The following is a 27,475-nucleotide window of genomic DNA, read 5'->3' as shown; positions in this document are numbered from 1 at the left end:
GGCACAGACACCGGTACAGCGATACGGTGGCACAGAGACACCTACAGGACACGGCGGTGCAGAGACGCTGGTGCAGCGATACGGTGGCACAGACACCGGTACAGCGATACGGTGGCACAGAGACACCGGTACAGGGACACGGCGGTGCAGAGACGCCGGTACAGGGACACGGCGGCGCAGAGACGCCAGCCGAGGGCCTCCCGTGCACCGCTGGTGAGAGCCGCGCCGCCATCCCGGGCACCGGCCCAGGCAGAAGCTGGCTCGCGTGGGCAGAGAAGCACAGAGAGGGCCGGACACAACTTGGTGAAAAGCTGCTGTGGATGGTGATAACCCATCCGCTCCTTATTACATGTCTGCACGCAACTGAAGCATAGTTAAAGACTTATGGCAAGGGCATCTCTGACGTTTGTATTTGGGTCTACTCAGCTGACGCCAGCACAGCTCGCCTCAGGAGAAAACTCAGCCTAGCGTCCAGTTCAGCACTCAACTCAATCTGGTTCGCAATAGCCTTGCTCAGTAAAGCTGGCTTATAGACTTGTACCTGGCTAGACTTGAGCACGACTCAGCTCAGAATAAGAATAGATGCACGGTTGGTGTTACATTTGAGTAAATCAGGCCCAGAGTTGTGTTATTAAGAAATATGTGGCTCAGAATCCAGAGTGAGTCGATTTTACCGCAATTAATCGATATCTTGCTCTGCGCCAAATCCAATGAAAAATTCGGGCTGCCAAATTGATAATTTTCCATCCGAAAAAATCAGAGGATTTGCCAAGCTGCGCAACATTCTAGTTCATGTGCTAAACACAAATTTCCAAAAGCATAGCATACAGGAAACGGAACTGATCCTAGGCCGATGAATCACGATCCAGGCTGCATTCTCAGGCACTGTTTTTTCCAGGCCTCAATGTCCACCAATGATCTACTGACGCCCCCCCACAAGTTTATACCCATTGCCAATGTGCATATATCGTACGGCACGACTGGCTCAAGGCAGACAGACACAGCTCAAGGGCACTAGTTAGCGATGACTGATGGCCAACATCCATTACGAAAACCACAATAGACTTCATTGCACTATCTTGTAACATTAATCATGGCATCTGTATTTTTCAGTTTGAAACTAGATACAAAATGCATTATAAGTACAATTATCACAGCCAGCCTCCGAATGACCCCAATGCTCTAACTGACTTCTCCCTCTCCCCCACCCCCGCCCCCCACCCCCCACCCCCCCCCCCCCCCCGCCTTGCCACATGACTGTGTCCCATTGCGTGATTACGCCAAGAAGTATTTATGTAAGCGTTGATGCCTGAGTATCCCAATCGCCCCAGCACCTCCCGTCGCCGCGGATTAGCTAAGACATCAATGACACGCCCCGCATGGTGGGGCATACAGGCTAACAGAATCGTGACTGTGTTTACACGCATTTCTGAACAAACCAACCTATTACCTGCGAGATGTACTGATCCACGTTTAAGGCCTATATGCGTAGCATACTAGTTACCTGTAGATCGCTCTCAAAACTACGTGTTGCACTAACGCCGAGGTATATGATGTTTTGACGCCTATTTGGCACTTAGTAGCGTGAGACCGAACTGAGCAGATTAACACTAAAACAATGGAAGATCTTTGAACATGCCATAACAAAGTACAACATATTTTACGTTTTTTTATAATACTGCTTGCCTGGTCTTTTCACAATATCTAATTTCGACAGTAATCTCATTTCAACGTCATGGCTTAAGCTTCAGAAGACCCAATTTAAGGCTGTTGCGTCGTTTTGTATTCCGACACCGTTTCAAAATAAAACTGTTTGTACAAAACAAATAATCTAAGACATAAAGCACCAACAAATATCAGATGTAAGGATAATAATGTGATCTTACGACTCAAATTAAATAAGTATAATCTCACACCGACGACTAAATTTCATGAAATAGTGGGACAACACCGATGCACCAATGTCAAATAGTGCCAACATATAGCACAACAACACTGCATCGTATTTCACAGCACAAAATTTCGTTGCTCTTGGCGACCGACATGTTTTTTCGTTCCTTATCACAAACTAGGCGGTACAACTAGGATGCGGTGGCTTTGGTGCTTGACACAAAAAGTGTGCCAAATAGAGTGTTGTAGAAAAAAACCTCATTTTACAGTTTAGATCTAAACCAGAGTGAGGGGGAACTGGTTACACATACAATATTTGCCTGCCCCAATGGCATTGATAATTTACGGCTTCCGACCCTTCCATGACGGCGGTGACACAGCCGAGTGCGGGGAGGAGGCGCATGCAGCTTTAGCCCCCCGTCCGTCGGGTTTGAGCGCCATTTTTCACCACAACACTTCTGAATATAATGTCGGAATTTGGCAATTAGGAAAACTATTTGGGTGTTAAACCTCACAGGTATTGCCAGAGGGCAGCGACATGTAGAGCCGGATAGTCGCAATTTAGTAGCAAAATTAAAGGATAGCCCAGTGAATAAGCACGGCACGCCGCTGAAACAATTGTTTAAAGCACCAGGGTAAACCGACATCGATAGATAAGCTGGGGACTGTACGTTTTAATACTTGTGGGATCAGTAAGTCTGCAGTGCGTAGGTGCTGTCATTGAGGCTGGGATTCGCTCCTAAAAATATATCCCCACTCCTCCCCCATTGTAAATTCTGGCTGCGCCTCTGCATGAAGGTCAGGTGCTTGACTTTGGGATCTCAAACAGGAACAATGCATATACCATTTCATTTGTCGCTGTGGCATAAGCAAGGAAGCGCTTATTTACATTGGCCTTCATTCCATTACCGAGTCGGTGGTTAAGACTCCAAGCAGAGTTTGAGTATGGCTAGAAGCCAAAAATAGTCGTGAAGATCATCAGACCTTCTGCGAAGTCATTGGAACGTGTTTTTACTTTTGCCCACTTCGAATTCAATCAAGGTAATTGGACTTTTGATTCAGTCTCTTTTTAGTTTATTACAGCCGGAATCAGAAAGAAAATTGAACACACTAAATCAGGAAGTTATTCGAATGACGTCTCTGAGAGTCTCTCTGATTGGCATCACATAATTAATTGGAAGCACGTGGAGGTGAATTAAGCACAGATCTGAATCTAGGACCAATCTTTTGCTGCAATCAGACGCTTGATTCATTTCTGCAGATAGATCCCAGATCCCACCTGCATCCCTTAACACAATTATGGACAATATCTTGGACCCCAAAAAAACAAATTAGCACAGAATGTCCAAGATCTTAATATATCCTTGGCACAAATTTGAAAACGGATCCTATATCCAGAAGTTTCGAGATGGAATCTGCATCCGATAGCATCCAGGATCCAGGACACAGATCGAGTCCCGGGATTTCTGTTCCAAACATGATTAACGGATTAGTTTTTTGACTCTGCAAGATGAAGCACCCAAAACACTGAAATCTTGTTCCGTATCTTTAGCTTATCTCATATTTCTAACTTGATTAAAAATAATGTGCACAGACAGCTTATTCAACCCTGCACTGGCTTGAAATCGATCTTAAATGCTATAGGTAAATCACTGTGTGTCATTATAACCTGAAAGATTCGTGGTCAAAACTTTGCAAATAGGTGCTGGATTTCGGATAGACCTTGGAAAGTCTGTAAAAGCTGCTAGGTCTCGGAAGATCTGTTGGCAGAGTTTGGAACTTGATCCTGGATCCAAGAAGAGACGTCGAAACTCATTAACGGAAATCATAGGCCCTGAAAGATCCGGAATCAGAGACTAAGTCCGTCCTGATAGGTTTGTTAATTAGAGAGCCTGCCTGCTGATTCACTCACTCGAAGCGGGGTAGGTTCGGATGAGGTCAGGCTCCCAGTGTTTGCCCCTGGCGGCAACGGCGTGCGGCCGCTGGCAGCAGCCACGCTAAAAGTCAGGTGATGTCAGAGGCCAGGACGACAGTGCTGACCAGTGAGGAACGCATGTTAAACGTTCATTGCAAAATTCCGCCGTTCGCCTGGAATGCCGCAATCGCATTGTGGGAAGCGCGACCGCTGATCTCAGAAATACATCAAAATAAAAATTTACTAATTAGACAACAACAAAACAAACTATAACCCCCTTCGGGAGCCCGTTTCTGTGATTTGGGAGCATGTCTGGTGGGGGCATAGTGGTCGAGTGGTTAGCACCTTACGCTTCCCTTTGAGGCTTGGTTCGAATCCCGGTTGCGCCCGGCCCCTGAAAGCTGATATGGCCCCCGCAGTATCTCTGGCACTCTATGAAGGGTGCGAGGCAATGCGTCTTGTTAGCAACTTGATAACAGTGAGGGATTCAGCCCCGTCATTTCACGCCTCAGGGAGTGAGCCAACGCATATAAGCCAGCATGTAGCGCCACATACCTTATTCGAAAAACGTGTCAGACAATTTACATGCAGGGCTTAACTGACCTGGATCAAGTGGTATGGTCTTGGCTTTGCCATACCACCCTGCGATCGCCATGAGAAAGATGAAGAAACGACTTGGGGAAGCCCTCCGACTTGCTTCAGGGATCATGTAGGAAATATGAGCTCTCTCCATAAAAAGGCATTTCATTTGCCATCAAGACACTTGAACGGTATTCTGCACACAATGGCCATGTAACAGGCAGCATTTCAAACTTGGCATACTGATAAATACTTACAGTCATAAAACTAGCATGGTGTTATATTCTTCGTCATCTGGCACAATACATTCTCCAGAGGTCTCCCGAGCAATGACTCATGCAAGTGAATTGCCGTGCTTTTTTCAAACAAGCTCACAGAGGGAAGGCATTTATGGTGGATGCGTTTTACGTCAGGCGACCCAGGCTGCTCTTGTTCTTAATCTTCTCTATGCGTGTTTTTATTTTTAAGTTCTTTAAGTGCACTCAATATAGTTGAGGTAAACACGCGCTGCGCAATGAAGGCTTAGAAGAGTCAATTTCTGCACTGCTCTGTGTTAAGCACTGCACTGACGTAAACACTTAAGTGGACCGACTACATTTACGTGAGCGGTTTGGACACACCGCACTGAAATGGCCGCCTTGGACCCACTGCACTGACATGAACGCTCCGGTGGACCCACTGCACTGACATGAACGCTCCGGTGGATCCACTGCACTGACATGAACGCTCCGGTGGACCCACTGCACTGACATGAACGCTCCAGTGGATCCACTGCACTGACATGAACGCTCCGGTGGACCCACTGCGCTGACATGAACGCTTTGGATCCACTGCGCTGACATGAACGCTCCGGTGACCCACTGCGCTGACATGAACGCTCCAGTGGACCCACTGCGCTGACATGAACGCTCCAGTGGACCCACTGCGCTGACATGAACGCCTGTGGACCCACTGCACTGACATGAACGCCCCAGTGGACCCACTGCGCTGACATGAACGCTCCAGTGGACCCACTGCACTGACATGAACGCCCAGTGGACCCGCTGCACTGACATGAACGCCCCAGTGGACCCACTGCACTGACATAAACGCTCCAGTGGATCCACTGCACTGACATGAACGCCCAGTGGACCCACTGCACTGACATAAACGCTCCAGTGGATCCACTGCACTGACATGAACGCTCCAGTGGATCCACTGCACTGACATGAACGCTCCAGTGGACCCACTGCACTGACATGAACGCTCCAGTGGATCCACTGCACTGACATGAACGCTCCGGTGGACCCACTGCGCTGACATGAACGCTCCAGTGGACCCACTGCACTGACATGAACGCTCCAGTGGATCCACTGCACTGACATGAACGCTCCGGTGGACCCACTGCGCTGACATGAACGCTCCGGTGGACCCACTGCACTGACATGAACGCTCCGGTGGACCCACTGCACTGACATGAACGCTCCAGTGGACCCACTGCGCTGACATGAACGCTCCAGTGGACCCACTGCACTGACATGAACGCCCCATGGCACCGCACTGCGCTTCCAGGACATGCCTCCAGTGGACCCACTGCGCTGACATGAACCTTGGACCCACTGCACTGACATGAACGCCCCATGGACCCACTGCGCTGACATGAACGCTTTGGATCCTGCGCACTGACATGAGCCTCCATGGACCCATGCACTGACATGAACGCTCCAGTGGAACCCACTGCACTGACATGAACGTCCAGTGGACCCACTGCCTGACTGAACGCTCCAGTGGACCCACTGCACTGACATGAACGCTCCAGTGGATCCCTGCACTGACATGAACGCTCCAGTGGACCCACTGCGCTGACATGAACGCTCCAGTGGACCCACTGCACTGACATGAACGCTCCAGTGGACCCACTGCACTGACATGAACGCTCCAGTGGACCCACTGCACTGACATGAACGCTCCAGTACCACTGCACTGACATGAACGCCCCATGGACCCACTGCACTGACATGAACGCTCCCGTGGACCCACTGCACTGACATGAACGCTCCGGTGGACCCACTGCACTGACATGAACGCTCCCGTGGACCCACTGCACCGACATGGACGCTCCAGTGGACCCACTGCACTGACATGAACGCTCCGGTGGACCCACTGCACTGACATGAACGCTCCGGTGGACCCACTGCGCTGACATGAACGCTCCCGTGGACCCACTGCACTGACATGAACGCTCCGGTGGACCCACTGCGCTGACATGAACGCTCCAGTGGACCCACTGCGCTGACATGAACGCTCCGGTGGACCCACTGCACTGACATGAACGCTTTGGACCCACTGCACTGACATGAACGCTTTGGACCCACTGCACTGACATGAACGCCCCAGTGGACCCACTGCACTGACATGAACGCTCCAGTGGACCCACTGCGCTGACATGAACGCCCCAGTGGACCCACTGCGCTGACATGAACGCTTTGGATCCGCTGCACTGACATGAGCCCTCCAGTGGACCCATTGCACTGATGTGAGTGCTTTGGACCGACTGCACTGACGTGAACGCTTCAGTTGACCCACCTGCACTGACATGAACACCCCATTGGACCCACTACACTGAAGTGAATACTTCAGTGAGCACACTTCACTGACGCTGAACACTTCAGTAAACCCACCACACTGACATACTTCTACGTCGGTCACAGTGCACTTTTCTGTGGTCCGAATCTTTTGAATGCATGGATTTCTGGGATCAGGGCCCCAGCTAAGAAGTGAATGTGGTGTGCGCCCTAAACCCCACCCTCTGGTCGTGAAATTCCAGGCCAGCTGCAAAAGTCGGTGACCAAAGTTTATCGCGTGTCAAAGCTCGATACAACTCGTCTAGCAGTGGGACGTCACCTGACCTTCAGCGCGACCCCTGATACCGGCCACAAGCCATCCCTGTCAAAGGCAATGACGAGCGCCTGAAGCGATTCGAACCCATCCCGCCACGGGTGGGTGGATCGGAAGTACTATTTTGTAACCAACTGAGGCGTCGGGGGGGGGGGGGGGGGGCGGGGGACCAAGCGAACTATCAAAACGGACATAATAATCGTGAGCACAGAGGTAGTCACAATGAGCTCAATTACTTCCGAAAAACCCTTCTACCTTCAGTAGGCAGCAGATTGAGCCAAGTTAAGCCTAAAACATCTAAAAGCCTTCTCAATGTCAATGACGCCTCTTGCATTAAGATGACAGCCAGGCTATTTTTAGGTATTTCACAGGCGTGTTAGGTGAAAAACAGTATCCACCGCCAAATCAATGACCCTCCCATCAATGAGATTAGCAATCAACTCTTAAGTCAATGCTTTGTAGAATTGTTGCAATGAAGCAAAAAAAAAACTCCGGTCATAAAAGGAAGAGATCCAGCATTTGCTTTCCTCAATATATTCAATGTGGATCATTCCTTTTAAGTTATTCAATGCTCAGCTTCATGACCGTCATGACTAGTAGAGCTGTCCAAAGGCCTGCGCTATGTGTCACAGAACTTAGTCCGTGATCGAGACATGCCATCAGTGACTTGACACAGGATGCTGGCCAATCTGTTCGTCAAGTTGTCTGCCGGTGCGACGATTCGTGCAGACGTACTCCAGACACTAATATTCCTTAGGCAATGATGTTCTTTACCTTGAACACAACATGACCATTGAGGTGGGGAACTCGTATGAGGTGTCTTTGACGGCGTACATGTCTGGGTGACCTTCAAATTGGCGCGAAATAGGCTGCACAAGTTCGCTTGCCTCTAGCTCGAAAAGAGGCGGGTTTCAAATCTTAAAGGACGCCACTGTGAGCCGCGGGGAATGTTCTCAAAAACGGTTCATCTCTGTGTAAACCCATGCAGGGTATACATTCCTAAAAATACAAAAACCCATCCTTCTCAAAAATGTGCTGTAAAGCTGCCCAACAGCACAAGTTTACATACGGTCTCTCAGGCAACTGTTACTGTAAAAACAGAACTGGCACGCATAATAAAGATGCACTAAAAACAGAAGTGGCATGCGTGATAGCCGTAGGTACTATCGAGAAAGAGTCCTGACAATTGCTTCTTGTCTGGATGGAGAGGTGGTGATATACACGGGGAGGATTAGCAAGGAGTTGAAAAAGGTATATCATTGCCGACATGCTTAAAACCACAAGAATGACGCGAAGCGCACCAAATATGACTGTTTACTAATGGTCCTCCCCTTCCTCCTTTCTTTCAGGCCTCAATCATCTTCTGCTGCCCTGGCATCCAGCCCGTGTGCAAGTATTTCCTAACTTCAGGATTCCTCGCCATGCACTGTCTTCTGAAGACCACAAGTTCATAGTGTAATAGTTACTCGTGATCGCAAGCAGTGTTTGTGTTTTTTGGATGTGTAAAAAGTGCATATCAGGTGCCAAGTGAACTAAACTTATCTCCGCCTAGCTGGAAAGAGTACATCATACACCGACAAAGTCATGTTGGCATGATCGCAACTCAGCAGACGTTAAAGACGCCAACTTTTCACAGCATCGCATAAATTGAAGAGAACTATGCCTACCGACAAATCTCTCATTCAAGATACGCAGAACGAGCAAGATGTGTCCGGTGGGCGCTTCTCAACCCCCAGCAAATTCTGAACTCATGGCACATGTCGACTTTTGCCTGTTATCTTTGCCAAAACACTTTCACAACGGATGCACCGCAATGTGGCACTCATCCCTCATTGGGCCCGTGTTGGGACCCAAGCTGCCAAATTATTACTTCCCGGCAAAATCAGGAAAATAGGCGGTACCAAATGAATCGGAAACATGCCACAATCTCCAATGCAATTAAACTACTGTTTATTTTTGGGAGGCCCTTCACTATCAACGATGAAGAAATGATGTAGAGACACTACGTGGGCCAGTGTCAGCGGGATATTGTCGGAAGTCAGCGATCTATCAACATCTGGTCTGGTTCAGCGCGTTGGTGGGACTGCGGGGGACCCCTGGGGTATCTCGGTTATTGCTTGGCGAACGGCGATACATTATGGGCAAAACTGAAAGCCAGATAATAACTTGCTCCGAGCCTCGACAGATGTCAGACTAAAAAATGATAGAGCCATGTATAAAAACTACAGTGGATTGCTCTGTACAAGATCTCGCGATTGACAAGCTGAGTGTTGCTAGATCGGCCCCGGAAAGCCAGGCCAAACACAAACGTTTCCTGAGCTAAAACTTTCTCGGTTTTACATGTTCATATCGACAGGACAACACTTGTGGCGACACAAAACTTCAACAGACGAATTCATTGTCTAATTCTGAGTACAGTGGTATGCAATATTAAATGTTCTGAGTAAACGCTTCCGATGTCGGGCTCCGTTGATGTGACAGCGCCGGTCGCCGCACAATTTCGCGGAATCGTCTGTCGCCGCCCGCCGCCCGCTCAGGGACTGGATCGCCGTGCAGTATTCATAACGAACTATCGCTTCTCAGAAGCAAGACAAGCTACAGATACGTATATGGAGTCAAAATGCACGCAACAGTTGCCCCAGAGGCTATTGAGAATTTAGGTGCGATTGTACAGACCGGAGAGGCAATTCAAGAAAAGCTTAGAGAGCTCACAAGCCCTTCCCGCTGCATGAGGGCGAGGGTTTGCGTATGAGGCTTAGATCGCCCTAAAACGGCTTGGCATTTTAACCCAAAGTTTGTGCATTAAATAGACAGAATGACTTGGAAATTCAATCAAATTTAGGTTTGATAACCTGGGTGCATTTATTTACAAGAAGGTATGCCAGAATAAATTGTCCATCCCATATTTGTCCGAGTGCCAAATATAGAACAAATCAAGATGCAAATTGATAAACACGCCCAGGGCCATGAATGCAACCACTGGGGGGAGGGAGGGATATTTCCCCCAATTTCACGAAATAGAAGTTTGCTTGCTTGGTGAATAATGCACGCATTTATTTTTCCGCTGAAATTTCTGTAATGAAACTGCTGAAATTAATTTGCCAGGCTGTGACACCTCAGATTCCAATTGACCTTTCCAGTCCTAATTCCCCCACCCCGCACATTGCAGAAACGCGGTTACGCCCATGCCTGAGACCACACACGGCGATGTCAAAGGCGTTACCCATGTTCACAGTGGTTATCAACATCTAATGAAAGGTTGTCCTCCGTTTTGCATGAACACACACATACAACAAAATATATTTAGCTACGGCATTATAAGCCTTTCTGGCTTCCACCGCAAGCCCTCAATTTCACATTCACAGATATGTCAGTTGCGACGAGAAGCACAGCAACGTAAGCGCCCGATGGGGACCTGTCTAGGTGCCACCTCCACGCGCTGCCACTCACGCATCAGACAATGGGTCAAGAATACTATAGGTGAAACGCAGACACGAGCCTAAACTTTTCGACGACGAAGCTTTTGAGCACAGCAGAAGCCTTTCGGCATTGGCAGATTTAGATGCAAAATTAGAGACGCTGTAATCAAGCGATGCTCAATCGCAAGGGTAAACAAATAATTGTTGACTAAGCGGAAACAAAAAGTTTTGAATTAAAATATTGTGCGTATATGTTGCACTTTCAAATCGGATTCCCAGGCCATAACTAATAGCAAAGATGCTACCAAATTTAAGTGGGCATCGACATCACTTCGAGAAAGCGTGTTAACTTTTCCAGAGATCTTGCAAGGTATGCCTGAGAAAGAAAAGAAATTACACATAAACTACCACTTGAGTAGCTTTAAATACCAAAGCAATCATTTTCATCATTGTTTAAAACCTGGAAGACGAAAGTTCGCAACATAAATAGCTGAGATCGACCGTGTATTTGCAACAAGCCTGGTTAAAGCGATGACACATATTTTAGCACCATGGAACAATATTACACTTCCGAACTATTTCACAACGGTGAAAAAATCGCCTAGAATGTGAGGATAAGACATAAAACTTATCAACAGCAGTAATGCAAGGCGCAATTCATGTTTTGAAAATAAAAAAACCCAAGTTGGGTCCAGTGATCGCTTTTCGACGGCACCTGCTCCTCCTTTTTGGGGAGACCCCGATATTTCCGTTACTCTGTCGGCTATGTGGAAACATCATTTTGGGAGCAGTTACAATCACTAAGCCCTGAAGACACATACAGCTTGTTGGGGTTTTCAGCAAGTTGGGGTTTTCATCGTTGTCACGTTTGTTGCTTGTGCTCTGATGTCTGCCCTCTGCAAGTAAATTATTAAATGTCATGCAGCCTAAGAATCCAATGGAAGCCCTGAAGGGAGGATGAAAACTAAAGTGCGGTTAATCACAACGTGGTAGGGTGTGGATTTTCATCCAAATTTTCGGATTTATACACACTGTATCGACCTATCAACACAACGGAATAAGACAAAAACGGGTCGGGAGCCGCAAAATAATCAAAGTTAACTGATTTTGAGCAACAGGATTAAGCTAAAGTACTTCGATTTTCTTGGGGGGGGGCTTTCTTGAACAAAGGCGTAATCACGTCTTGGAGATCGCTGAGTACCAAGCAGTTTAGGGGGGGGGGGGGGTGAAACTGATGTCTAGAGGAGACAGTCTGACCGAAAGTGGTATTTGTTAATGGAAGAGTTGAAAAACACGCATTCTACTGGGAAAATAGGGGAGGGATAAAATCACAGACATTGACATGCAGTACACATGAAACAGAGCTAAACTTACGTTCATTGTTCTCCAATTTCCATAGAGATTGGAAAACTTCGAATATGTGAATGTTCTCCAATCTCCATAGAGATTGTAGAGCAATCTCCATAGAGATTTGAGAACCCCTATCGCTTGACATGACATTACAGCCAGAACACAGGAGATGGACGACGGAGGCAATAGGACAGGACCAGGCAAGTTGACAACCGGAGCAAGATGAGGAAGAACAAGGTAGAGCAGGATGCAGGGGAAGATAAAAGCAGAGGGCCGGAGACAACATAGCAGAACAGGAGACAAAATAAGTCAGGAAAGGGCTGCAGATGGCATGATAGGACAGGGCGGAAAAGGATGGTAGCACAGCTTAGCACAGCAAAATAAGAAATTCAACAGAAAAAACACTCGTCAACAAGTTCGATAAAAAATTTTCAAGTTTTGCCCAATTACAGTATGGGGCTCGGTTTTTGCATGCTCTGTCCTTCCCCCCCCCCCCTCACCCTGTCTCCTCTTTTCACCCAGCACTGGTTAATATCGTCGTCTTCGCTCCACATATAACACCCCTGTGTTCTTCTGACCGTAACGTCCCCACTTATCTGAGCGCAATGCCGTTATAGTGTTGCGCACAGCGTATTACCGTAGGCCTTTCACCGTACGCGCTCTGTGTACGCCTTTGATGTCAAACTCCAAGTACTTCGCTTAGGGGAATCCCGTTGAGGTATTCGGACCAGAGCCGCTCATTTGAAAGTGCTTTACGTTTGAGTGTACAATTCGCTCACCTCGCCCAGTTTCGTTGTTTTTTATCTTCGAGCTGACTTCAATAACCCTTACGACTACGTTGTCACCCCGTCCCGCACCCGCAGCGAGGTATGTCGCTTCGGTTTGGCTATTGTGAGGATCTAGCAGGCCAGCAAGAAAACGTCCCTTATTTGGTAGCTGTGCAACAGATTTTCTGCACGAGTGGCCCCTCTACATTCGCAGGAATTTATCCCCCCTACAAATTGGGAGTAGCTCTTTTAATATACCAGCTGATAATCATTTCAAAGTGCTTAGCTCTTAATTGGACCCAAGAGCAAGGGCGCGGTTTCGCAAATTGAGATCAGGCGGGGGAGGTGAGCTGAACTGTGAAAAAAAATATGAAAGCTACCCGTGAAATTCACCGATGTACGGGTTTCTCCCGGATCTGGCCTACTTTTCTCTCAAATGTGGGGGAACCCAATTGGGGCTGCTCCCCCCCCCCCCCCCCCCACAGCTGAATAGGGAGCTCTACATCTCTGTCACTGAGGAAAGTTGGTGCTCCAGGGGACAGGCACATGTACTGGCGGACAAGGGAACGCTGCTCTGTTTTGGCGTAACTCTCAAGAAAACATCGCAGGCATTGTTTTCGTTTACTTTTCGATTAGCACGCGCCCGAGTGGCCGGTTAAACACAACGCACTCGGGTGGGATGGAAACGTTTTTAACCCATTTGAACTAATAAACTAACAGAGCTAGAACAGCAAAAAATGGCGAATCAGGGCGCGGATTAAGAGAGCCAGTTTGCCAGCGTGCCAGTTTGCTCACATATGAGGACAAAGCTGTGGGAGAAACTTGTGAAACTGAGAAACCTGCGGGGTACATGAAAATATTTTTGGAAGAACAAGAACAAGAAGGATGTGTGTGAATCAGACAATAACGAGACGGACCGTACCAGTACTACATACTGTTGAAGGAGCAGGCAGCTGGTTGTCGCTCAATGTTGTGATGGATGGAGAATGGCTGGAGAGCGTTCACGACTTACATTTTTGTAGAGCAGCTTGTTGGGGTGGACGAACACGGAGGTGCGTGCGTTGCTCTTGGACATGCCCTCGTCCGAGTCGATGAAGTCGCCGAGTATGATATTGACAACGGCGTACTCCATCAGCGAAAGAAACACGAACACCATGCAGGATGACATGAAGATGTCGATTGCCTGTGATGGAAACATCACAAAATTAGTTGTGATCATTAAGCTACTTGCACGGACTGGACAACTCGAAGCTGCTTCGCTTTGCGGCTCAATGATACGCGATTACGCAACGCAAAGCACTTTTACTGCATGATGGGCTTTCGTCGGATGTCTGCACATGCCGCGGTAGGAGATCCAGCTGGGTCTGCTGACGTTCTGCACACACGGCAAACAAGACTGCTTCAAGTGAACCCGCGAGCTGAAGCTAACGAACGGCAAGCCGACGTTGACTGGCTTGTGTTATAATTCGTGATAATCTATCACAGAACATATTACCAAAATACTGATGCTTGTTGGTTCACCCTCCACTTCCATCCTCCCTCCAGCTATGCTACGCCTTGCTTCAAACGACGTGACAGATTTTTAGGCTTAAGTATCCTATGCACAAGACATCGTTATGTCTGACATACCTTACACATGAGGCCACATTAAGAATCACAGAAATTCCTCTTACCTTGATATAGGAAACTGGCGGCAGGGCTTTTTGTGAGTTGGAGTGCTGAGTTGCGAGCGTCAGCAGAGAGGTGACGCCCAGGGTGACCCTGGCCGGCACGGCCTCTGGCCGCACCCAGAACGAGATCCACGACATGATGACGATCAGGCAGGTGGGGATGTACGTGTGGAAGAGGTAGTAGCCGAGTCGACGCTTGAAGGTGAACACCACCTCCACGCACGTGAAGTTTCCTGCCATGAGAAGAGTCTCGCTTAAAGGGCGGGAATCATAATACAACGGTGGTATTCAATCAACAAATTAACGAACAACTTAAGCCGCTGACGTTATTTGCCATTACAAGAGACGAAAGCACGGTACCAACTGAGGCAGCAGCGTATTAATACGGCTCCGGGGTAGCATTCGTGGACACTATGAAAGGGAGAGTGGTGGCAAAACCTCATTTTTTTGTTCCTGGCATTGAGATTTCAATGTGCAACTTGTTTTTTTCGCAATTGCTCGAAACACCACCAGTCTCTAACTAATTGTAATGTTACCTGTCGAGGTAAAATCTGGCGAAGCTTACGCAGCACGCTATGTTGTGTGAGTGCATGTGCATTTAGCCGAATAGCTACGAAAAATTGGACGCTTTTGCGGTGAGAAGCATTGTGAAAAACTTAAAAAGTTACCCCGAACATCCTTGGGAACCACGGGCACAGCGGTTGAGGTAAATGTTATTCAGTAAGTAACGAAAAATACTAAGTTATAGAGCTTAACACGCGTTGGGTGCGGGGAAAAGGTTCGTCCGAAATGATTCTGAACGGCGCGGCGACGCCGCGCCAGATTTTACATAGCTGTAGACAATTGAATAGCAGATGGTTTGGCCTAAAAAACTGAGAAGTACCCTAAAAGTTCCCTGACCTACCGTAAGTCAAACTCAGGCCATGTATTTAGTCATTACCATCATCATCATCTAAGTCAATTTGTAGGACATCGTTCAATCTGATCCAGCAACGGTGTGTTAGACGAAACCATACATATCTGAGATACTTCCTTAGGCAACACAACAATTGAATGCACAAATTTAATTGACATATAGATAGGTATAAAGGTCCGAGCCAGGTCATAACCAACCTGCTTTCTTACTCTGGGCTTGTTGTATGGGATGGTTTCTGGTGTTTACTTTGAATTTAGTGTTAACAGGAACCGCATTATGCATCTCCCATGGACTTTTGAAAGGTCAGGAAAGGTCACTGACTTAAAATGACCCGGGTCAGCATTTTGTTTTCAGGAATATATCGCCTAGCGTGATCTTTGACGCTTATTTAAATACGGAACTCGAAGCAGTCTTGTGTGATTTTGGTCACCTTGGACTCCGAAAGGTCGAACAAGGCCACTGACCTTGATGAGCATGTTACCTCTTGCTTAGAACAGGTATCTAGGTTCTGGGGGTATTTAAGAGACCATCCTGGAGTTTGACTTTGTTTGACCTCATTTGAGCCGAAGGTCATGATCCTTTAACCTTCAACTTTGACATTAGTGACTTCAAGTACAGGCTAACACGCACGATGAGTTTGGTATCTATATCACTCTTGGCTCCTGACATCTGAGGCGAAATTAACCCCACCCGAGGAAAGAGCATCTAATCGGCCCCTGGGCGCGTGTTAAAAAACAAAAAGGATGAAAAGGTTTTGCAGTCAACATAGCGTGCCAGACGTGCTAACCAGACAAACGGATTACATGGCACGCATTTGTGAGCAAAAAATTTTACGAGGTGAGAGATGGGAGTGGGAGGGGGAGTGGATTCATTCGGTTCTGATACTGAAGTATATTCGCAAATTCCGAGACTCTACATGGGTTTTGCAGGGAGGCAATGCATGACTAGGATACCAGCATTGTGACGCAGTGGACCGAAAATGGGCGCCGTGACAAGCCAGTATATCACTGGTGGGAGAGAACCATAACAAAAATGGTGGCTCTGCCAACGGCAAATTTTTCTAAACGGCATATGTCCGACAAATGAAAGTGGCTAGTACTCTTACATGAATGGTAGCCAGTTTGCGCAAAACAAGCAGTTTGTTGTCACTTGTGCCCCGAACATTTACCCATGAGGATCAGGCTCCTGGAAAGAGCTTTTTGCAGACGTCGAAGGCAGCCCATGGAACGGGGCCCATTTGTGTGACATGGCAATGAATGGCAGTGTTGTTATGCAAGGAATAGGAAGGTTGTGCTGTGCTAAGGGATCTAATGGTGTCTGGCTGTCGACTAATGATTTCCGGCAGCTCATACATCACGTGACGAACAAGAGAGAATGTCGTGACGGGCGTTACGCCAAAATATCATATTATGCGACCTCATGATATGACCATTGAATACCTGTACCTGTACATATATGCTTGCGTCCATTACTGGATTTTAATTCCTCATCGGCGTATTTACTGTCGACAATGGACGCTCTGAATGATGAATGAATAAATGGTTGATGGACATGAATAGCTGATGAATGGTGCATAATATTGATTATGGCCCTCCGGCACCTCATTTACGTGACGGTCCGAGAGAAACGATCGTGACGCGCGTTACGTCCAAAGGCAATCACATGCCATCTCATAGCATTGGTATCGATTGCCTGTACCTGCATTTACATACTTGTATCGGTTGATGGATTTGAACGTGCCCATTTTTAACCTGCCCATTTTAACGTGCCCAGGCACGTTTAATAAATTTGGTTGCGAAAGAGAAAGTGTACACCCAATGAGAGGCGCAAAATGTTGAGTATAAGTATATCCCTTCAGCAAATGGGATGGAGAAGGTTAAAGTAGCGTCTTACACATCATGCGAAACCCTAAAAATTCACAACAAAGGTTTTGGAGCTAGGCAACATACGTTGTAAAATGAGATCATTGCCTGACGATTAAAATCATGTAACTACAGAAAACTACGAACTTCTGAGGACAAATCGCCTTTGGCCTGTTCCATTTTTCCTTTTTTTAAAATTAAATCCAAAGATTTTAAATGAATGGATTTTTGGGATCAGAACTCACGGTTAACAGGGCTTGTTGCGTAGACCTGTTGCGGGCAAATAGCAAGCATTTAAAGCGACTCGAACCCACCCCGTTTCTAGCGGGTGGATCGGATGGTAGATACTCTAACCAACTAAGCCATCGCGACGGACCAAGTCGGGCAGAATCTCATATATATCTCAGGCAAATTTGCAAATTAGTTCAATTATTCGATAAAATCAGTTTTAAATCATTTCTTTCTATGAAATGGCATATAACTGATTCTTTTCTGAAACTGGCGGGGGGGGGGCAACCGTTCCCCCAATCCCCTCCCGCCAATTCCCCGCTCCTGGACTCGGTGCGTAATAAAGATGAAAATATGCCCTCCTAATTCATGACGTGAGTCGCAGAGCCCGAATGGATGATTCTTACGACTCGTATACTCCATGCAGAGTAGTCAAACCCTGGGCTGGGCTTCTTTATTTCTGTGATATTTAATCTAAGTTTTGCCAGAAACCGCCAGCCGAAACGAAATGCTTTCTCACCATGTTGCTAACAACCAATCAGGTGCTGGGTTGCAAGGTAATTTGACGAAAAAGATCACGTCGTTCGCAGGGCTCCGCCGTAGCAGCCGAAGGTCGGCGGAGGCGGACATCAGCCAAGTGTAATCTTGTTCTCAGACGCAACGCTCTCATCACCAAACTCAGCATAGTTTAGTCCGACCAAGGCCGCGCGCCTTTTGCTACGTTGTGAGTAAAACATGCAAAACAACTGAGTTGTGGGCTCAGTGTTAAACATTATGTACAATTGAACAGCAACAACAAACGAGCATGTTAAACAGCCGCACCTCCGCAGGGAAACACGTTAGCGGTATTGTCGCATGCGTCTTCAGGAATCACGTTATCATCATACAATTATATGAAATGTAAATTCAAACACCACAGATACACCGCCAGCTGTTTACAGAATGGAAAGGCAAGAAATTAGACGCGGCCTACTAAAATATCCGAATTTGGCAGAAGCCAGTACGTTTGGGCATCCGCATTCAGGACAGCGAACAGCATATCTGAACACCGAATGGAAAAGCACGTGTCTACAACCAACTCCACACCAGTTTTGAACCCAACTGACAACTGACTTTGTGTCTCTGTGGCCTTCAATTGCTCAAAGATTATATGAGCACCTCAATCCGTATATATATATATATATATATATATGTGTGTGTGTGTATATCTATATGCTAATTCTATCTGTATGACATGACGTAGCACTCGAGCAAGTGTCACAACACTGGTGGTCACCAACACGAGGATCACTGGACACTGGTCAAAAGCCTCGCCCGTTGCATCAATGCTTGTTTTATGTGCTGCTTGTGATAGCGTCCGTCTACCAATAAAGCCCATGTTCTGTATGCGTGGAGAGTTAGATGACTGGGGTCATCGACAGTATTTTGTTACCTGTGCAGTCAAAACATCAAACGTAAGATGCCCCTGATTTCCAGCCTGTGCGCGACCGGGACCGAATCTAAGCACTGAGGTGCACGGCTAACTGATGATGCAATACAACACGCACACACCCAACTGATTGAGGTCCGTTTTACGATATTCGGCATCATGAGTGCATGTCATACGATCGACAGTTTCCCAGTATCGTAATCACATGAAATGACGAAATTTCTCGAATCAAGGGAGTCAGGAACGTGGTGCTGCTGGATATGCTTTTAAAGAATCCCACCTTTTATATTGCGTTACTTGTGTAGGTCTACTGCTCATCTTTATTACAGCTTATATATATATATATATATATATATATAGCTTAATATAGTAAACAAATAGCTTATATATAAACTATTATTCAATTGTCGTGACGATACAAATTTACAATCGCAATTGCGCATCTTTTCGCACCTGCATGGTGATTTCTAATGAAAGTTCCACTTTGTCGTGCTTTTTTCTTTACTAACGCTTAAAAAGTACGTTCATTTTGCGTGAAGAAGTCATCGACACCGAAAAAGTGGATCACACCCGAGAAACGTTCTTACAAATAGTCAAAATATGTTCGGCATGCATTTCCTATTTACTATGATCAATGAGCCGAGCCCTACATGGACAGACTGACGCCGAGTGAAAATGGTGATATGAACCTTGCGAATCGAATTCAGCTTTTGACGGGGCGGAGCTAGCCACGTGCCGATTGTGAGCATCCAGCCCGTACCAGGTAAGAGTCGGTGCGATTCTGCTGAACCGTTTCACCGCCATACAAGAAGGAAGTGGAAATACGCATGTGGAAGTTCTACCGCGTGCTTGCGGAATCCAGACCTCGAGGCTTTGGGCGGGGCAATAGCGATAATGAAGGCAGAACCAACGAGCGCACGAAATCGCTAGCAGGGATTTTGGCTGCCTCAAGACCGTTCGCGGCCTGCGGATGGCTGCTGTCGAATCTCCCTACGAGGCGCGCAACCCAACGAACAGGAACAAACCGGCGAATACAGAACGTCGGCCGGGACGCAAGGCAAGCCAATAGACGAATACAGAACATCGGCCAGGAAACAGGGCAAGCCACCGGACCAACGAATACAGAGCGTCGGCCAGGACATAGGCCAAGCCCATAAGGTTCCCAAATGCAGCTGCGGCGCCATCGAGTCGCTGAACTTTGCAGTTGATCGGTGGTCGAGCCGGCGCTGTCTCTATCAGTGAGGCATGGCAGCTGCTGTCGAAGTGCTAACGGCATTGCTCCCAACCGTTGGCAATTCGACGGCTCTATCGCCACACGACCCATAAAGTCATCGCGTTTCGGCGTCCTGAGGCAATTGCATTGTGATGATACCGGAGAGCTGGCTGCCCGCGGCCGACAGAAACAGATTGTCCAGAAGCCCGCGCCGCCCAAGACGGCCGGTTTCATTAGAGCTTAATGATTTGGCCGCCGTTTTCCCTGCAGCTGCTGCAGCACCACTTTGCCGCTCCTGCCGGCCGGAGACTAACAATCTGGGCGGGATTTTTCCGACACCTTACGTCTCTATATCAGTGATAAATAGTCGAACCCGCGGCGGAGGCGGCCACCGAAGGTGCCAGACCGCTGGCTCGGTTTATTTCCCTCTCTGGGAGAAATACGACCCGTCGGCTGGCGCAGGCTGCAGTCTCTCCTCCCCCTCCCTCCAGCCCGCCTTGTTGTGTCGGCGTCCGGACGCTGACGGGCTGGTCGTCAGGTAGTCCGTTCCACGCCATTAGGGGCGCGTCTGATCACGCCGGCGCCGCGCCGAGTGGGCCCTATGGGCGCCACGAGCGGGCGCGCGAGCGCGAAAAAAGCCCGCGCCTGACCAGTGCGCGGGTCGTGGAGAGGGGCGGCAATCTGCCCGCAGAACAGCCTTACAACGGAATATCTGCAGCACGACCGAAGCTGTAACGTGAGACTGATGGATGACCCAGGGATAGACGCAGCGTAGCGTAAGTTGATTGCTGATGACGGACGAGCCCAGGGTGCGTACGGCGGCGCGCGTGTTCATGAATCATAGTTTCCGACATGGAGGCTCGCACGAGGGAGGGCAGGTGAAGGAGCGATCAGCAATGATAATGTGGCTCTTGCAGACAGCTTAGGCCTGACAGTCTTAATGGAGTCAGTCAGGCGATGGTCGGCATCTCGCTCCGTCAGCCAGGGCTCATGACTTGGCGGATCAGGCGACGTCAAAAGCAAAATTACAAACGCTTCTGACGCGTAGAGACTTTCAACCATATAAAGGACCAGGCTTTGATCTTCATCTTCAACTATGCAGCACCATCGTCATACTTGCATTTAATGTGGGATTCACGCAGGACACCACAGCATAGAGGACAAAATGAGTACTCTACATTGGAATGGGGTTTTGAGCTGAAATATCTATCTTGATGATCATTCGGTGTGGTTTACAGACCTGCCCTTATTAAAACTTAAACCCATGTAGATTCTGAATACCAAGCCCGCGGAGATGGGCAGACTATTTCGTGCAGACTATTTCGAGGTCAGTCAGGCATTTGTGACGCCATAATAACGTCATTCAAATCCTGTCATGTTATTGGCCGTGCGGCGATCAAGGCCAGTAAAATTACAATTGTCGAGTCGGTCATATCTGACGTTCGTATGCAGGCTTTCCAGATGTAACGACCGTCAGTGGGCTCTCAACCAATGCTGTGCAAGACATGACGATGCGATCAAATGGTGACGCGTAGAGGAGCATTTTCACTGAATAAGGAAATGGTGTTGTCTAGAGCAGGCTTTTCTACTTACAGGCGTGCCAATATTTTGTGAGCCTATTTGATAACATCTGATGCTTGCATCAATATCTTCAAATATGGAACATTTCCTTTAATGGCTGATGTAACGCAGCCGAAATTGTTTCTCCGTATAAAATGCAGTGTGAACCAGCTCCATTCAATGCAGGCGCTTCTCCAGCTGAGTGGCTCTAGGATCTTGGCTAATCAGGTGAGCGCAGGCTCAAATCTCCGCAGGATGTTTGGATTTTTCGGGTGCCAAGAACGCAGCTCCTCTTGAGAGGCTCAAATCTCCAACGGCGACCTTGCTACCCTTACTTGCACACCATCTGCCTCGCACGCGCTTGAATCCCTTCAGCCGGGATCGGCCCGCCGAAGACAAATTTTCCGCAGGACCCGGTGCAGTGGAATACCTTTCGCTCGGGGGATCAGCCCTGCCGAAGACAGATTTCCCCGCAGGACTTGATGCATGGAACACCTACGCTCGGAAGACCTGCTGTCAGGAGACCTACACCGTCGGAACACCCACGCACGGAAGACCTATTCCAGCAAGACGTACTATCGGAAGACCTACGTTCGAAAGGCCTGCTGCTATGAAAAGCGATACTCGAAAGACCTACGCCCGGAAGCTCTACGCTGGGAATACCTTCGCCGAGAAGACTTTCATCGGAAACACCCATTTCATGAAAACCTTCCGATGGTGCCCGTTTACTGAGGTAAAGAATTCCAGGAATGATGCCCGAATATGCGAGCAGCTGCCCAGCCCCTCCCATCTCCACCCTCAACATCAGCGCGTGGCGGGACGCAGTGAATACAGAGCAAAATCAAGCCGAACTGGGTAGACTGAAAAGCTGCCTGATGGTCCGTGGATTTAGACGTCTGATGCAGTGTACAGCGACAGGGGCAAATTACATTGATTGAGCTCGCTCCTTTTTTCATGTTCATTGTCGCCTTGAACTGCGTCAGGAGAGCTCGAACCGAGCAGACTTGAATCGCCGCCGGACGATCAAGCCAGATCGTGCGGCTACACTCCACGCCGCCCGAGAAGTCACCCGAAGGACAGCGCCTGGCGTCCCCACGCGGCACGTGCGTGGCGGCTAGCGGCCGGTGTCGCAAGCTCAGCGCAGCAGTCGGCTGATGATGATGGCGCGCATTGTCCGCGCCGGATGCGTCGCCGGCGCGGCGCCACCGCCGCCGCCGCCTGTCGGCCTCGTTACACCTCGGCTGGGCGCCAGCGCCTCCGGCCATTAACCCGAGTGGGCCGGATCGGCTGTCTGAGTGACGGCCCTGGATACCAGCTCTCCATGGCGGCCCGTGTTTGCCAGGTGTCGCCGGTCGCAGCGGTCGCCGACAGCGCCGAGGCCGGGCTGCGCCGTCACCAGACACCGCTCTGCCGTCGACACCTAGCTGGGCCGCGGCTAGCGTGGTGTCCCGCCCGGCCCGGCCGCTGGAGTGCTGCGGCGAAGCTAACCACCAGCCACTGCTCCAGCTGCTGTATACAGCCACTGCAATATAGTTTGCGCACCAGAGACACTGCTTGTCACTGATGAATCGCGGACAAACTTCGCTAGCAACCAGAGGTTACGAAGGGATTAAGCCTATAGATTAGACCTATATATCTCAGGTAGCTATGGAGAAAGGTCCAGCGTTCCATGCCGATTCAGATGACATCGCTACCATTCCTTGGCATGCTCCGGTTTACACAGATGTAAGGTTGCAAAGTTTTGGCCTGTGATACAGGCCCAATGACAGGCGCGCACCACCTGCTAGTACACTCGTTATGATATCGTTTTGGTCCATGGTGTGACGGCCAAAGACGCAACGAAAAATGTAACAGCATGTCGGATGTTCTGCTTTGTTTGGGAGGACTTCATAGTGGAACTATAAATTGTACCTTGCTGGGGGAGGGGGGAGGGATTAACTATAGTACTGCAATACAAGGTCGGGGCAAAGGGCCGACTGGGGAGGCGCCAACAAAGGAAGAGCTAGCCGCTCACCATGGCGCTAATGTTCAATGGCATAGATGCGATGGTCAGTCTTCTATTCCGTCAGGACCTGTCGGTCTTGTAACTGGCAACGTCTGGATCTGGATACGGTCTGTAACGGGCAACGTCTGGATCCGGATACGGTTTACATCTATTTTTTCAGCTTTTTGTTTGGACTTTGGACACTCACCTTCCTATTGTTTGTGTGATGGAGGAAGTGATGCCTGATCTGATAGCTCAGTCAGAGATGTAAAACAAACTATGTCACACAACTCCTCAACAACTGGTCTTGTCGTTCATCCAAAAGTGTAATGTTCTAGCCGTGAGCGAGACCACTAGACAGGGCAGACGGCTGCTTCCCGGTGAGGTGCGCCAGCTCGCGGCCTTTGGCGGATGCCTCGCCGCCTCTCCTGGGTCGGCTTCACCTTTTCAGAGTCGGCGGCCGCAAATGGGGTCGTATTTTCGAGCGAGTGCGGCCCGACGTCGGCCTTCCGGCGGCTGGAGGACGTCGCAGGCGGGATTTCTCCGTCGTCCGCGGCCACAGGTGCACGCAAACACGTGCCGGTAAACACGTTTACGGGAGCGCGCCGGTCAGGCCTGACGCTGGCCGGCGAGGGTGGCCGGCCGGCGTTGGCGCTCGGTCGGACGGCTCGTGCTCCCTCGCGGCCCACCAGCCACCGCCGCGTGGCCCGTCTGACGCATGCCAGCCGGTATGTCTTCAGTCAGAAGTCGCGGCATCCCGCGATCAGCGGGAGCCAATTGGACTGAGCTGGAATTTTTCACCGGCGCTGGGAGCAGAGCGGAGACAGTGCCCATATATCCGAGTGTCGGCCGGCGGCGCCATCTTGTCTGCTGACGGCGGGCGGCGGCTGTTGTGGCGCGACGGCGCGGCGGAGGGGCGAGTCCGACACGCTGCAGGGCACGCGGCGCGCGGCGGAGCGCCACGCAATCTCGGCACACCATCTGGTCACGCACCACGCCGAGATGACGTCACCAGATTGGGCTGGGCTTCACATTCAGCGAGTCATAAGTGTTGTAAGGATTCTGTGCATTGCACTGATGATATCATTGTTTGTTGTTGGTCTAAGCCAGCAGACGTATGTGTGTGGGCCCCTGAGGACGGAGTTGAAAAGGGCATGGCGACTGATAAGCCAATGTCTAGAGCACACCTGTCTGAGTGTCGTACTCTAGATCGGCCGATGTCTAGAACACACTTGCCTGAGTGTCGTGCTCTAAATCGGCAATGTCTAGAGCACACTTGTCTGAGTGTCCCAATTGCTAGGTCGGCCAATGTCTAGAGCACACTTGTCTGAGTGTCCGACTCTTGAGCAGTCAACGTCTAGAGCACACTTGCCTGAGTGTCGTACTCTAGATCGGCCAAAGTCTAGAACACACTTGTCTGAGTAGTCGTAATCTAGATCGGTCAATGTCTAGAGCACACCTGCCTGAGTATCGTGCCAAGGGTCCGCGTTCTCCTGCAAGAGTTGAGCAGGAGAGGGGTCCGTCCGTCATTCTGTCCGTCCTTCCATCCCTCCGTGCGTTCGTCCTCCAGTCCGTCCCTCCGTCTGTCGATCTGTCTGCCTGCCAGGTTGCCTGTCTGCCGGCCTGTCTGAGCGTGGATATGTTCGTCTGCCGAGCTGTCCGTCCGACGGTCCGCTTACCTTTATTGTCTGTATAATACTTGCTGTTTAGTAGTTTTTTTCTGCGCATGGGCACTGCTTGCTTGAAATCAAGGTTTTGGTACAAAAAGCCTGAGGGCTGTGGCAAGCAGGGCTATTCTTGCTTTCCTCCGCCTTCTCTTCATTTAGTTAACGCTTACTTTGCTCTACATTGCTGTCTATTCAAGCTGATACGTTGACGTGATTGTCTAATGTCGTAGTTCCAGCGAAGTTCAGCGGTCCGCAGATGTGCGACGACTAAGAAAGCGCTGCCTTGTTATGTTTAACATGCCAGGGAATGGGTTTATGGTTCAGTTTGGCAAAACTCTGCGCACTCGGCCTCATCCTTGCCTATTCTGAAGGCATGATATAAGCTGGCAGAACAACCTTTGCTCCCATATATTCCAATGTCTGCTCTACATCAAAGGAAGCTTACGATGAACGGCAACAATGCCTGTTAAGCCAGGTATGTCGGTATGTGTTGGTATGTATCGGTAAACGAGGCATGTCATGTCGTGACATTGCGTGACACGTCAACATTCTTTGACAAAAATTGACCAAACGAATGGCTTTACTCTGCCGGTGGTGAAGTTAAAGCCTTCACAAGTAGCTCTGTTTAGCCAGGATGAAAGCCCCAAAGTTATCTCTGCAAAATATTCGGCCCAATTTCCAGGGCAAAACAACTGAACGATGGAAAACACTTGCATCCGGTTAAAATGGCATCAACTTTACTAGGCTCCACTTCTGAGCGCATGACCTTGAGGGGTGCAGCTGGGAGGGGCACTTTCATTCCAACTAACCTGCGACGTACAGCAGTGGGGGCTACGGACCTTGACCTTTGGCGTGCATATGACAGAAATACGGTGCGGCCGCTGGTCTCTGCCGTGCATTTGGGAGTGGGACGCGTCTGACCTGTGGCGTACAGCTGGGTGCAGTCTCCTGTAGTATTCTTCACCAGGTCCAGTTGAGGCAGCTCAATGTGGTCCACGACCAATGGCACCTTCGGGTCCCATACAAATACCAGGTCGTCCGTGGTGTAGGAAACTGTGGACAAACAAAGACATTCGGGTTTGTTTCCTGGCGTGAAGTTTTAGGTTAACTGTGGGCACATCGGGCCTCTGGCCGGCGGAATTTAAAGCAAATGAGAGCCCGGTCGTCTGAAAGAAGTTGTTCTGCCCCGAAATGGGCGCCAAATGACCACTGCAGTCGGCGCGCTCGAAAACACCAATAAACAGCAACGAAGCTCCGCACCTGAATGCATGCAGTGTTCTGCACACCTTCTGAAATGAAAGAGTTGCTCTGCGTTTTTATGACATCAATATGGAATCCGCCTGCATTTGGCACAAACATTAACACCGTATTCGTATTTTAAGGACGAGTTCATATTTGCGACTACCTAACCACAGTTTTGACTCCAACTGATAATCTCTTCTGTCTCTCTGTGTCGTTTGTCTCCCTCCGTGTCAGCCTTTATCGGTGTCCGGTGTCTGCCTCTATCTGTGTACGGTGTCCGCCTCTCTGTGCATGCTGTTCACCTCTCTCTCTCTCTCCTCTCTCTCTCTCTCTCTCTCTCTCTCTCTATCTTCTCTCTCTTCTCTTCTCTCTCTCTCTTTACTCTCTATCTATTCTCTTCTCTCTCTCTCTATATCTCTCCTCTTTCTCTTTCTCTCTATCTCTCTCTTCTCTTCTCTATACTCTCTTCTAGCTCTCTATCTGTCTTATCTCTCTCTATCCTCTATCTCTCTCTATATCTCTCTCTCCTCTCTATCTCTCTCTCTCTCTCTCTCTCTCTCTCTCTCTCTCTTCTCTCTCTCTCTCTCTCTCTCTCTCCTCTCTCTCTCTCTCTCTCTCTCTCTCTCTCTTCTCTTCTCTCTCTCTCCTCTCTCTCCGCTCTCTCTCTCTCTCTCTCTCTCTCTCTCTCTCTTCTCTCGCTCTCTCTCCTCTCTCTCCTCTCTCCTCTCTCTCTCTCCTCTCTCTCTCTCTCTCCTCTCTCTCCGGCGCTTGCCTCTCTGTGTCCAATGGCGTCGGGCCTGGTTGGCGGGCCCCTGGCCGGCCGTGGCCGGTGTAATGACTCGTGAATTATCAGCGGATAACGGGGTGTGTATGCGAGGCAGGCCGACCGCCGGAGCCGAGGCCGGGG

The 27,475-nt window shown here is 49.2% G+C and overlaps 1 protein-coding gene across 1 annotated transcript in view; it reads right to left on the bottom strand.

Annotated features, from left to right (window-relative positions):
- Positions 1-27,475, bottom strand: part of LOC119108423 (glycine receptor subunit alpha-4) — a gene marked incomplete in the record, with an annotated part of 70,564 nt that overhangs the window by 6,062 nt on the left and 37,027 nt on the right. The window contains 3 exon segments of the mRNA XM_037231993.1: positions 13,810-13,980; positions 14,471-14,700; positions 26,248-26,379. Of these exon segments, the coding sequence (XP_037087888.1) occupies positions 13,810-13,980; positions 14,471-14,700; positions 26,248-26,379 (533 nt within the window).

The sequence above is a fragment of the Pollicipes pollicipes genome, unplaced genomic scaffold, assembly GCF_011947565.3.
Source record: "Pollicipes pollicipes isolate AB1234 unplaced genomic scaffold, Ppol_2.1 Scaffold_6686;HRSCAF=7923_pilon_pilon_pilon, whole genome shotgun sequence".
NCBI lineage: Eukaryota > Metazoa > Arthropoda > Thecostraca > Pollicipedomorpha > Pollicipedidae > Pollicipes > Pollicipes pollicipes.
This window is presented reverse-complemented; position numbering and strand designations above follow the sequence as displayed.